A 12,694-nucleotide genomic window follows, 5' to 3' on the forward strand; every position below is an offset into this window, starting at 1 on the left:
ATTTTCACCAGTTACCTCCCTTGAACTTTTTTTGATTCAACCTCTGTCTAGATTGGTTATTGAAAGAAGTTCAGTATAACTTGACTGTCTCACAACAAAATGTACTCACTCCTTCTCTGCTACAACAAGTTGCAAATGGTGATTGTCGACACCAATGTCTCATTGATCCAATAATCAGCAATAGGAGCTTCTGCAGAGCTTATACTCAACAAGGAGCAATGCAAACAGCTAGCCAGTACCCTTAACCAACACACCCCACCCACCATTTTTAGCGGTTGGTTAACAGTTGGACAACGGACGTGGGTACTTAATTGACAGAAGAGACACAAAAATCCCAAAATACACTTTTATTTATCAAATCATATAAAATATATAAAAATCAAGACACATATTAGTAATAATACACATCTTTTAAAATATGACAGCATGGTAGCACGAGATTTGAAAACCTTGTTGTATTAACACTATAAAGGACGAAAAAAGATATAATTTTCAAAGTTTTCGGAAAAAGAAGTAAATTTTAAAACCATGAAATTAATTTAGCAAATAAAAACAGAATATTGTGATTTAGTAGAATTTCAGGAGTGAAAAAGAATCGATTCGAGAACGGAAGGAAAACTAAAATCAGTACTTGGTGTCGCTAGAGGCAGAGTATGCTTACCCTTCCAGACACCTGTTAAAACTCTCCTGTTGAAGTCATTTTCAAGACATTAACAAATATGAAGATGTTGATAAAGCGAGCATATAGATATTGAAACGTCACAATTGTTATCGTGTACATCATCCGTAAAGCTATAAGATATAAACTGTCAAAGGTGAAAAAAGTTTGCATCGTTTGCAATGGTCACAACCACAAACAGCAAGAAATAAACCACATCCTTAATAGTAGTATTGGTTCTTCTTGTAGGATGGTTGCTTGTATCCATTGTAGTTGTTGTTGTAGTATGGTTTGTAGCTGTTGTCGTAGCTGTTGTAAGAAGGATAACCGTAATCGTAACCTTTGTTGTTGTATCGTTTGTTGTAAGAAGGACCGTTGTATCCTTTGTTGTAGGAAGGACCGTTGTATCCTTTGTTGTAGGAAGGACCGTTGTATCCTTTGTTGTAGGAAGGACCGTTGTATCCTTTGTTGTAAGAAGGACCATTGTATCCTTTGTTGTAAGAAGGACCGTTGTATCCTTTGTTGTAAGAAGGACCGTTGTTGTATCCGTTGTAATCACCATAGTAAGGACCAGCGACAACTCCGACTCGGGCGGCCCCAACTAAACCATGGCCGAGGACTCCACCAACAACTTTTCCAGCGCCAACGAGACCGTGTCCGAAACCGTGTCCAGCTCCGACCAAACCATGTCCTAAACCGTGTCCAGCTCCGATCAAACCATGTCCGACGATTCCAACTTTACCAACACCAGCGAGTCCGTGTCCAATACCATGACCAAGAACACCACCAACGGCTTTACCAGCTCCGATAAGACCATGACCATAACCGTGTCCGGCTCCATGACCGATACCGTTTCCAATAATTCCGACTTTACCAGCTCCGATGAGACCGTTTCCGTAACCGTAACCATGACCGGCATCGGAGTGTGCGATTCCGTGTCCAAGATGATCTCCGACGATTCCTTGGTTAAGACCGTGTTTAAGACCATTATCATAGATTCCATGACCGAAACCATTTCCAGCAAGTCCATGACCAAGTCCATGACCGATACTATGACCACCAATCACTCCAACTTTACCATGACCGAAACCATCATTGTGGTATTGGGCAGCAGCCAATGTAACGAAAAGGGCGACGACAGCGAAAACCTGAAAATGAAAAAATGAAGGAAAACATTGAATATTTGACAATAATCCAAATTGTAGCAAGGGCGATAAATTATGGACATTCTAGAACGAAACACATTTGAATTTTGGAGGTTCACGAAGGTTGATCGAGCGCATTGTGAGCCGATGAACTCAATTCACCGTACAACCATTGCGATTAAACAGATAGATTCAAAGGGGCGATATCAGTTGCGAGCAGAAATTGCTTTTGGAAGCGCCAATTATTACTCTGAATGCAATCGACACCAAATCAAATTTGCTGGGTTGCTAGAGGATACCATGAGGCTATCCTCGAAAGCAATGTTTCTTATATCAGAAGATTCGAACCCATAGCACCCCATTGCCTATCAGGCGACAATATAACTCGCCAGCTATATGTGTGGTAATGATACATACGATAGGTCTATTCGAAGAAGAAGAGTCGCTTCGTACTATTTGTTACAAACAATAGAGTCAACAACAAAGGCAACATTGTGGTATACGAGGAGTCGATACGAACCAGAAGAGTAGCTTCGTACCATTTGTGACGAAGTAGTTGCATAAACTGAGTATCTTAATCTTACTAACCTGCATGCTGATGAACTGAGGACGAATCTTTCTTAAGATGTTGATTGCTTGGTAAGACGAGATCGATTGATGATTAACCCTATCAAGTCCAGGGATATATATACCCCGAAAGGGTTAACTATAAAATTTTATGAGATTTTAAATAGCGTCTACAATCACCCCGCTACTATGGCGTTTAATGAGTAACTGTGGCTCGTTTAACTTTAATTATAAAGAAAGTTTTCATAACTTGCTTTGTGTTGTGGGGAAGGGGCCATTAAAACGTCATAAAAGTGTTTCACTGAATACCTCGTCACTGCAGGGAGTGCTTACTTTAATGCAGAAATTAATAAAGCAATAAAATGATTTATTAAAATTATTGTGCAGTAATATTTCATAGTTTCTTACTAGCTAACCCCTTGAAATTTCAAACTTTAAATGTATTAGGCATCTATTTTTTTATTTCTGGGAACCCAAGGGAATATAACACACTTTGTTTTATAACAAACCACATAACACAATTTACATGGCATAAGTCATTTTTTTTTCTTCATTTTTTCATTATTTTGCGTTGCTTTAAAGACGAAGGAATTAATCATTTGGGGAGTTTTTAAAAAAGAATGAGATTTGATTGTTTGTAAGTATGAAATATAGATTAACGTTGTTTTTTTTCTGTTCCTGAAACGCATGTGCCTGGTGGTGTTTATTTCTCTTTGAGCTAGTTATATTGTATCTTTTGTGGTGCTGGATTTTTTGTTCTTACAAATAGTGAGAGTGAGATAGTGGTGACTTAATAATCCATTTTCCCTACCACGAATTGGAGTCCGAGGGGCTAACAATAAGCGTCAAGTCTCTTGGATGGGACAATAAACTGAGGCCCAATTTGCTAGAAACTGTGCACTTAAAAAAAAACCTTTGACAGTTGACCGTCTTCATTAGCCCAATTAGGTGCAATTTCGCACCGATGTTAAAATGAAAAAATAGGTTGCTTGTAGCATTTTCTTAATTGAACCAGAGATGAAAAGGGCGGTATTGGAAGTGCATGTCAGACACCGGCATATTTTATAGTTGAGAATATCATTGCTATGCCAAAAGTTTTGAAAATATGAAAAAAAACACTAAATTACTTCACGCAGTAGGTAATTATTTAAAGTATATACACAAACATTTAATACAAAATAACCATGATATAATGCGCCACGCTTAATGAATATTAAATTAAGTATGTACATAAATTTACATATCATTAATATAAATTATACAATATATACATTAAAATGTTATAAATTTAAACAATACTTCTTAGCAGTTCAATATCAAACACACGTAACAATGCAAAATATAACAAATAATCGTAGAAATAATGTTGGGTTTCGACAAGGAATCGTCCGTCCCCATTTTTTCATGGAACATTTAAAAAAAATGTAGTATCGTCGAAAACATCATCAAGTAAGTCTCAGCACAATTTCAACGAAAAAATCAGCCGCCAAGTTACACCGCGTAAAGTATTTGGATGTAAAGATGTTTTAATAATTAATAGAAATCAAAGTAACGTTCAGGTTTTGAAAATCAATACACAAGTCTCCCAGAAAATCAAAATAAGAAATAGTTAGTTTCAAAACACCGAAAAACATTCATTGGAATTTTCAAAATTAGGACCAACACTATAGACGAAAGCATCTTCCTTAATCGTTATGTTGGAATAAATAGTTTACAAAAAGAAATTAGGAAACGGCAGGAGGGAAGTTGTCGTTGCCACCATACTGTGATGTATGGACACTTTGGTTTCGACTTAAACCACCGGACCCACTCTGACGTTCTTTGGTCGAGCGAGCTGATTTAGAACCTTTAGACTGTGAGGGGGTAGAATGAGGTCTCTCTGGAACTTGATGTTCTTCCCAATACTCGGCACACTGCTGTAAATATTCCAATCCCTCGTTTGTTTTGTTAGATAGGTATTCTTCACTTGGACGGCAAGAATCTAGAATATAGAATTGGATTGGCTTTTATCATCTGGAGTTGAATTTTTACAAGAGCTCATGTCTTACCGCTCACACGTTTTTCAGACACACAACCTCTACGCAGGACAGCTTGCTTTGGAAATGGGATTGGAATGACGAAATTTCATCTTCAGGCACATGAGGACGTGGCTACTAAACTATAAATATTGTATCCAAGTAATTGTCGGCTTCGTATTATCTCGAAATCCACTACTAATACTAAATTTCGATTTTTGTGAAAGCTTGGATTCTTCGGACATTGATCCGCTCAGGTAGTTAAAGAGGCCCATTTTAAACGGGAATTTTCTGCAACAGCAAATTCATAAGCAGATTTTACCCGAACAGAATTGTATCCTATCAACTTACCTTTAGTGTAGTCAAAATATTTTTTATCCGGATATAATTCTTCAAGTAACTTCTTATATTTATCTTCACTTAAATTCTTCCTTTTCAGTTCACCCTGAGACCCTGCGCTTTTACTTTGACGAAACGACCCAAGACGTTTGGGACCTTTACGGTTCAATCTCTGAATATAATGTAAGTTATTTCTATCAGAGAGTGACATGGGCTCGTTTGGATTCACACCTTCTCCGTAATTTTCATATCTTCTAATTTTCATATTCGGTGTTACTGTCATGCTTGTTTCACTGCCACTTTTAGTTCGTTCCTGCAAAATCGAAAATAAGACTTTCAGTTTGTTCCACAAGCACACTATGACGAGAAATGTACATTCATATTTTACAAGGGAAACAACTCAAGTTCTTCCAGTTAGTCATTGAGCAAACCCCTTTGCAATCACTTTACATAATGAAAAATTCACAATGTTCAACTTGAATGATTTTAAGCAACTTGTTTTAGATATGTACACTTACGACTGACGAGGTATACTGACGACTAACAAAGTATGCTGGCGAAAACGAGGTATACTGACGACTAACGAGGTATACTGACGACTAACGAGGTATTCTTACGACTAGATAGTTAAACTTTGGACAAGCGATAAGCTCAGTAGAAAATACAGCAACTAAAACATCCAGGAAATCAGTTTCTGATTCTAGAGCCTACATACCTTATGCTTCTCTGGTTTTCGGGGAGTTAACGGTGGTAATCTGGTCGATAATGGACCACTTGGTAGAGCCGATTGTGGACTCTCGGGTTCATTGGACACAAAACCCTCTGTATACTGTTTACTCACATCTTCTTCCAGGTCCTCCATGATGACTCCAGGTCCACGTGGAGAATAGTGTACCCCCTGGAATATAAATGTGCAATGAAGGTGCTGGTGTGAATTTCGCAGTAGACGTGTTATTTAAAGTCAAAGTGTGATCACTGATTAGTTACATAAATCTAAGAGGACGCCAGAGAAGTTTAATTAAGTGCTCATAATCATTAGGGATTATTGGTGCATCGGAGCAATTGGGTATAACTGACAAAAATGTCAAAATTTACCTTCATTGGTAGTCGTTTCTTGAATCCTTGGTGTTCCGAATCATTCAAGACGGTGCCCGCTAAAATACTAGAAACGTCATCGTCAGAAGGTTTTGAACTGTCTTGGTACCGGTTGGCCTTGGAGGAAGAATATAAATTACTGTCAATGGCGTCAAGTTGTGTTGCATTCTTAGGATTGGTGTTTTCAGGATTAACTTTTCGTTTTGACTCCCGACCTCGGTCAGTTTCGTGTCCTTTTCCAATACCTCGAACATAATTGGGGTTTGCTGATCGTTGAGTATCTTCTGTTCTGTTTGTGTTGAAGCCGGGCTCTGGCGTTTGATAAATTTCGGACTTTCGTTTCTTCTTTCGGGCGAATTTCTTGATCTTTTTGACGAGATTCATTGAATTGGCTGCGTCAGTCAGGGCAGCTGCACTTTTAAAATCTTGTCTCCCGTGGACTTTCCTAAATGCTTTTACTTCGTGCTGGAATAGGAATAAATAATGATCCTCAATATGACCTCCATCACTACCATAAAATATTTGCTCATCTGGGCATCAGCTACCACCTATTAAGTTGACTCATCATCTCCTCAGTTGGAAAAATATCGTGCAATGATCCCATAAACGGAATATGACAAAATTGCACAACATTTTCTTTACTTTTGTTAAACAAAACAAGCTTCAATATAACACTATTGAGAAAAATCAAAACAGCAAAGTCTAAGAGATACTTACGTTCGTCCTGTGTTCAGGAGTAGGGGCAATAGGTGGAGGAATGTAACGATCATCTTCCTAGAAACCACACAAGATAGATTTAAAACATATCATTATAACATACCAGTGATTTAAACACTTATTATTACAACATAAAACAGATAGTATTTACTATAGTAGATTATATTACAACGATCGGGTTTGATTTACTAAAACACGGTGATTTTTTGGGCAGCGTCGGTAAGTCATACTTCAAGAAATAAAATATAGTTCAAAATAAACTGTATGAGCAAGTAATGATTATATTCACAGAAATCATAAGGGCAGGGATATGAATTTTGCATATGAACCAGTAAAACAGCAGGTTTTAGCAGGTAAGGAAAGGGCTAATAAAAATGAACGCCTAGAAGTGCAATATTGACTGTATCTTATACATGTAAACTGTTACTGAATGATGCTAGCGCACCACAATTACTGGAAGGTTGTTTTAGTCACAAAATGGGCGCCTGATAAATTCATTCAAAATGATCGTAATATTTGTCCAACATATTTATTGACTATGCACCGAAAACAAACAGCCAAAGTATAACCAATACAGCCCCTAAAACGACTGGGATTATAGGAGTATAAGGCGATAGATGAAAAGAAGATTAGGGGGTAAAATAAGGGTTGTTATTTATATATTGTTATTTGATTCATTAATCAAAGGATTTATGAGTCTTTTGCTGATTGTCAAACGGTGGTTTTATTACCAAGATTAACTATTACTATACTCGACGATTTTATATGTCATACATTCTTAATGATCACCTACTGTGACTTGCTGACAAAACAGTAAGGAAAATGAAAAAAGGTTACGTCCCACTACGTTTCTGCGCATCTGTATAGAGCCGTTAATAACGTAGAGGCAGAAGAGTCACTTGCCAATCTTTAATCGAAACATTAACACCTTCGGATTTGTCAAATTTAAGGATTTTGCAAAATGTGAATTTCAGCTTGAAGGGGACAAGGCGGTCCCCAGACTCATATTCCCAACTGAATCGATACAGTAATTTAACGACCGGATATATGGAAAGGGTTAATAAAGATGAACGTGTTCAAATGAAATATTTCTTATTGACTACCTTAATTTGTTTAAAGAAGATAGGTAACAAGACTCATTTAATATAACAATATCGACAAAGACTAATTTGATCAATGAACAACTGAAGTTGAAATTCTAACTTTCTGTGGTGATTATAGATAAAAGGGAGATATACTCTGTATATTGTTCAACAGTGTCAATATTTCACCGTTCAAGAGAAACAACACTTACTTCCATTCCAAGGGCACTATCATTAGACATACGTTCTTCTTTGCTTGCCTTGTCTTCATACGTTTTTGTGATGGGGTCGAATCCATTATCATATACAAACTCTCCATCAAAATCATCAAATCCGTACGAAGTCTCCACATCGACTTTACCCTTGTATTTCTTGATGGATCGCTTGGTGTAATCAGGGAACATGATCCTAAGATGAGGAGGGGCTTTACCTCGTTCTCCAAAAGCATCATCTTCTTCGTTGTATCGACCATCGACTGTATCAACAGCGCGTTTATCGTCCAGTTTCTTCTGCTTGGCTTCAAATTCCTTCTTGAAGCTGATGTAATAGTACACAAGGACAATGCTGATGAAGATGACTAAGAGGATTATAACCACAACAAGGGCAATAATCCAGTCTGTACTCGCAGCAGCAAGAGCTGGCTCAGTCGTTGTAGGTAGGGCTGTAGTTGATTCAACTATAAAACAACATTGTTAATAGCACAACACCACGAATGATTTGACAAAACGTTAACATCCACTCAAATTATATTTTCATAACAATCCACTTCTTTATACATGTAATAATTTGTTGATGAAAAAAATACTTTAACAATTGTTTGAACTTAAGAAAAAAAAAGTCAAAAAATATGATACAATACTTTCTGTGGTTAAACACTTCACTTCAATACTTACCACACGGTGCTAAAAATATAAATAAAGTTAGTAAAATTTCCAATATCCGATTAACACTCCCTGAGATGTTGGACCCCAAGAAGGCATGTAATATATTTGATTAAACTTTTGGAATGAAGCATTTTATAAAGATGAAAATATCAATTAATGATGTTCTGCTCTCAAATGGAATTCTGGAGAATTATGTGCTTATCAAAAGGCATTTATTGTAGCAAAAGTTTTGATAACATCTAAATGATAAATACCAGAGTAAGATAAAACGGCAGCAGCTCCGGGAGACGGAACGTAGGTGGCATTCTGGTCGTCTTGACACTGTTTGGGATATTGGGTAAACTCTATCTGGCTGGTGTTACTGGTATCCAAAACCTGGAAGATCAAAATCAACTACCAACATCTATCACTGGAATCTCTAATTTGGTGAGGTCTGTGAGAGAGGTGCTAGATTAATAACTCGCAGTAGATAACAATTCATTAAGTGTATGAAGTTTATAATGGTATTTCCATTATTATCAGTAGGTGAATACTCATTGCTTTAAGAAATTTTATTTGGTTATTACGTTTTTAAGAACAGACAAATTTTCAAAAAATGTCATTATTGTTAATACAATTCTTCTTACGACTGTGATATACATGTACATATTTACTTACATACAAGAGGAGCTGATGTCCTAAACAAGCTACTAGACTTGGTATCAGTATAAAGACTTACCAAACACGTTAATTGGTAGGTATCGTTGACTGTTGGTGAATAATCTCGGTTAAATACTGTTAAATATGTTAAATTATTCGCTTGAACAGAATGAAGACAATGGACGATACCAGTCGCTGAAATACAATATCGGGACAATGAGGAACCGTTGGAACTGACACATCTTTTTCTAGTAACAATGATTCTGGTCTGGATTCAATTCAAGTAGCTAGCAGTTCGACTCCATTGTGCATTGCATTTTGCATATTATATTTTATATTTTGATTTTCTTTAATACCTTCCAGGTTCATCAAGCTGAACGAATGGGAATAGCTTCCAATCTACACTTAGTATGGGACTAATTTAACTTTAGTAGTACACCGCGGACAAAAGGTTTCTCATTGTCTTTGTTTCTCTCTGAATTTGTTGCATTTTAATCAGATTGAATAGAAAGACTTCAGTGAAGTTAGGTTTTGTAACCGCTGATGAAAACTTACAAGAATAGGCCATCATTTGTGTTGAACATCCCGCAGTATAGTTGAATGTCATCTCGGATGTAGCTGAACAGACACCAAATAACGTAGATTGGTCAGAACAGGAGTCGTTACCGTTTCCTACATCTACAGTGTAGGTAAAATACTGTTGTAATGCTGTCGGACATGCAGTACTCGTTGTGCTGAGTGATTCTGAAATAACATAGTTCGAATATCTAATTAAAGAAATTCTTTTTTGTGGTCGACACCACACAGAAGTATGCGGTTGTAAACAACACGAACGTATGCACGTTTTGCATTTCACTGCTTTATGGATACGGAAACGTGCAATTTTTTCTGGTGAAGACAATGGCCTAAAGTAACGGTTCGGTTTTTTTTCCAATTTCACCTTACCGACACCTGACAAATATAGCTATGAACAAGGCATATTTGGAAGCTTAAGTAAAAATTCATCTGAGAAACTGATACCAAAGTCTTACCATTTTTCAACAGAATTTTATAAGAACCAGATATTTGAGAGGATAATGCACAGATCTCGTTAGTATTAATAGTTTGTCCTTCTAAATACATCTTGACTCGTTCATTTCCAGCATCTGATAGTCGATCTGAAAGAAAAACCCTGAGAGTATTAGAAAATTTTCCGGGAATCTGTTCAAATATAAAAAAAAAAACAACAGTTATATTCTTGTGATACTTCCCCATTGTTTATTACTGGGTTCTGTAACTTTTGTGATGAGTTACCTCCCTTGAACTTGAACTGTTGACATTATACATGATAATATTTCCATCAGTTACCTCCCTTGAACTGTTGACATTATACATGATAATATTTCCATCAGTTACCTCCCTTGAACTGTAAAATGGATCAGTCACTATTCCAATTTTGTTTTACCTTCAAATTTTTGTGTAGGCCCTATATTGAGGGGAAATTAATTTTCTAGAAACTCTATACCACTTTTCATTATAAAAATCTTCCTCATTTATGATTGATATACCTCATGTGAAAAGTTCATTAGCTGCTACCATTAAGATTTGGATTTCCGGACTCGTTTGCGGTTCTGATCGTTAGTATCGTTATTGTTTTTTTTGGAGCATCAAATACTTACTTGACATCTCATAATAAGAATACTGGTCCGACGATATTTCATTCAAATCCCAACAAACATACGCTTTCCAGTTCAAATCAAAATACTTGAAGGTATTGGACCTGTAAACATAGAATATATTGTAAATATATAAAATTTGTTAAGATCTGAAAAGGTCGTACAATTAATTAATTTACAATCGTTTTGTATGGATATCAGTTTGGATCGCATGGGTCCATAAATCATGAATATTTGCCAAGTCGACCGAGCTCCAGTTCCTAATGTAGGTCGAGTAATACTCACTCACAAATTGAAATTGTAGTTACTTACTCTAAGATGAATCTGTTAGCGACCGCCAGAAAACAGCTGAATTCAAACGATCCTAGAGAACCAATATTATACCCACTGAGACTAGTTGTATTGAAATTCAATAAGCCTTTGGTGCTGTCGAGAAACGATCCTTGTAAATTGGTAGGTAGGTTACAGCCATCATCTGGAAAAAATGATAGTTGTCTATAAAAAAAAATAACTTTTTAATATATACACAAAATGTAGAAACGAAAACATATATCTCAAGCTTTCAGTACCTTTCTGTAAGCTTTAGGTTCCGAAAAAGGGAAGTTCAGTCGAAACCCTGTTTGATATCGTTGTAATATTTCATGTGAATGAATTATTATTCATGAAAAAGGCTCAGGCTAATGCATGGTTCAAAGTTTGATAAAATAATCCATTAGATGAACCAAACTAAATTGTTTTTGAATTGGTGAAATTATAAATACAGCATTTTATTTTTTGTATTTTACGCAATATAATGCTTTATCAAAATTGCTTATATTAAAATCATTTGCTTCGGTAGGTTTGTAATTGAAAAAGTATAAACATAACTTACTGCTCTGGCACAATATTAGAAGAACGAAACTTAAAATCAACGTTTTCATATTTAGCTCTTGTGTTGATCTGTTTCTTTACTGTGCCATTTATTTTATTCCAAATCAAAGAACTCCAAAAATGATGAATCGAAAACTTTCACCAGATTCCGTGTTGTATTTAAAGTTCACTTATCGACCCAAAAACGAAATAAACGAAAAGGTACAGAACCGAGTCCTTGAGCAATCGATATACAGTCTGATTTTCACAGTTCGAAGTTTGTTGGTCTTTAGTTCGACTTTCCTCGGAAACCATAACAGTTAAGCCGGCTTAAAACCGTGTGTGTAAATCTTACTGGATTAATTGATCTCAATTGGGATTAGTTAATCCCAGGTCTTAATCCCTTTGTATTTAGATTAAGAAAAATATTCTTAATTTATCTCATGAACAAGATCGGACAAGTGACTCTCTTTGCAATGTATTGCTCAGGATTTTACCTCGAAAATCGAAATCGGGTGATTTTTGATACGGCGACGTCTTAATCTTTCCAGTTCATTAATTTAAATAATATTTTACAGCAATGCCCATATTTTTGCAATATACCAAGGGACTATGAGATTTGGCAGAGGACTATAGCTATAGCTTTTATTTGCAGTAATGAGGGTGACCTGCAATAAGGCACGAGGAAGAGTATGTTCACTCTTTCTAGAACACCTGATACTACCTCTCGAGAGATGTCCACTTTTATTTACTTTCATTACGGGATGTTGTTTTCCGATATTTCGGCTTTATCTCATTATTCCAGTAGTTCAGAGTCACGAGTATTTCACGCAGTCCATATCGATGTAATGTTGTCGATGTATATAATTCGTTACCCATTGTCCGATGTTTGATCAAGGTACAAAATATTAGATTAAGAGTTCTGTCCCTTACTTTGGATTTTGGTATGTTTCCATAACACTGGTTTCCCGATTTTAACTACCATCGACCCCAAACCATAACACTACAGGAGTTGTTTCCCTTGTGGTGTATATGGTTAGCTTTTTAAA

At 36.2% G+C, this 12,694-nt stretch overlaps 2 protein-coding genes across 2 annotated transcripts; both read right to left on the bottom strand.

Annotated features, from left to right (window-relative positions):
- Positions 1 to 332: 332 nt before the first annotated feature.
- On the bottom strand, positions 333 to 2,450 carry LOTGIDRAFT_233653 (hypothetical protein). Its single transcript, XM_009060390.1, has 3 exons — positions 2,392 to 2,450; positions 1,059 to 1,806; positions 333 to 1,031 (listed from the first exon to the last, which is right to left on the bottom strand). The coding sequence occupies exons 1-3, from the start codon at positions 2,395 to 2,397 to the stop codon at positions 880 to 882; spliced, it is 906 nt and encodes a 301-aa protein (XP_009058638.1). The 5' UTR covers positions 2,398 to 2,450; the 3' UTR covers positions 333 to 879.
- Positions 2,451 to 3,495: 1,045 nt separating this feature from the next.
- On the bottom strand, positions 3,496 to 12,524 carry LOTGIDRAFT_233654 (hypothetical protein; the record flags this gene model as incomplete). The annotated part of the gene is made up of 13 exons (XM_009060391.1): positions 3,496 to 4,351; positions 4,737 to 5,037; positions 5,440 to 5,622; positions 5,820 to 6,284; positions 6,537 to 6,593; positions 7,831 to 8,294; positions 8,757 to 8,877; positions 9,221 to 9,336; positions 9,697 to 9,885; positions 10,173 to 10,298; positions 10,800 to 10,900; positions 11,109 to 11,271; positions 12,398 to 12,524. 13 exons carry the CDS (start codon positions 12,522 to 12,524, stop codon positions 4,095 to 4,097), a joined length of 2,670 nt encoding a protein of 889 aa, XP_009058639.1. The 3' UTR covers positions 3,496 to 4,094.
- Positions 12,525 to 12,694: the final 170 nt, after the last annotated feature.

Source organism: Lottia gigantea (assembly GCF_000327385.1).
Source record: "Lottia gigantea unplaced genomic scaffold LOTGIsca_42, whole genome shotgun sequence".
NCBI classification, from domain to species: domain Eukaryota; kingdom Metazoa; phylum Mollusca; class Gastropoda; family Lottiidae; genus Lottia; species Lottia gigantea.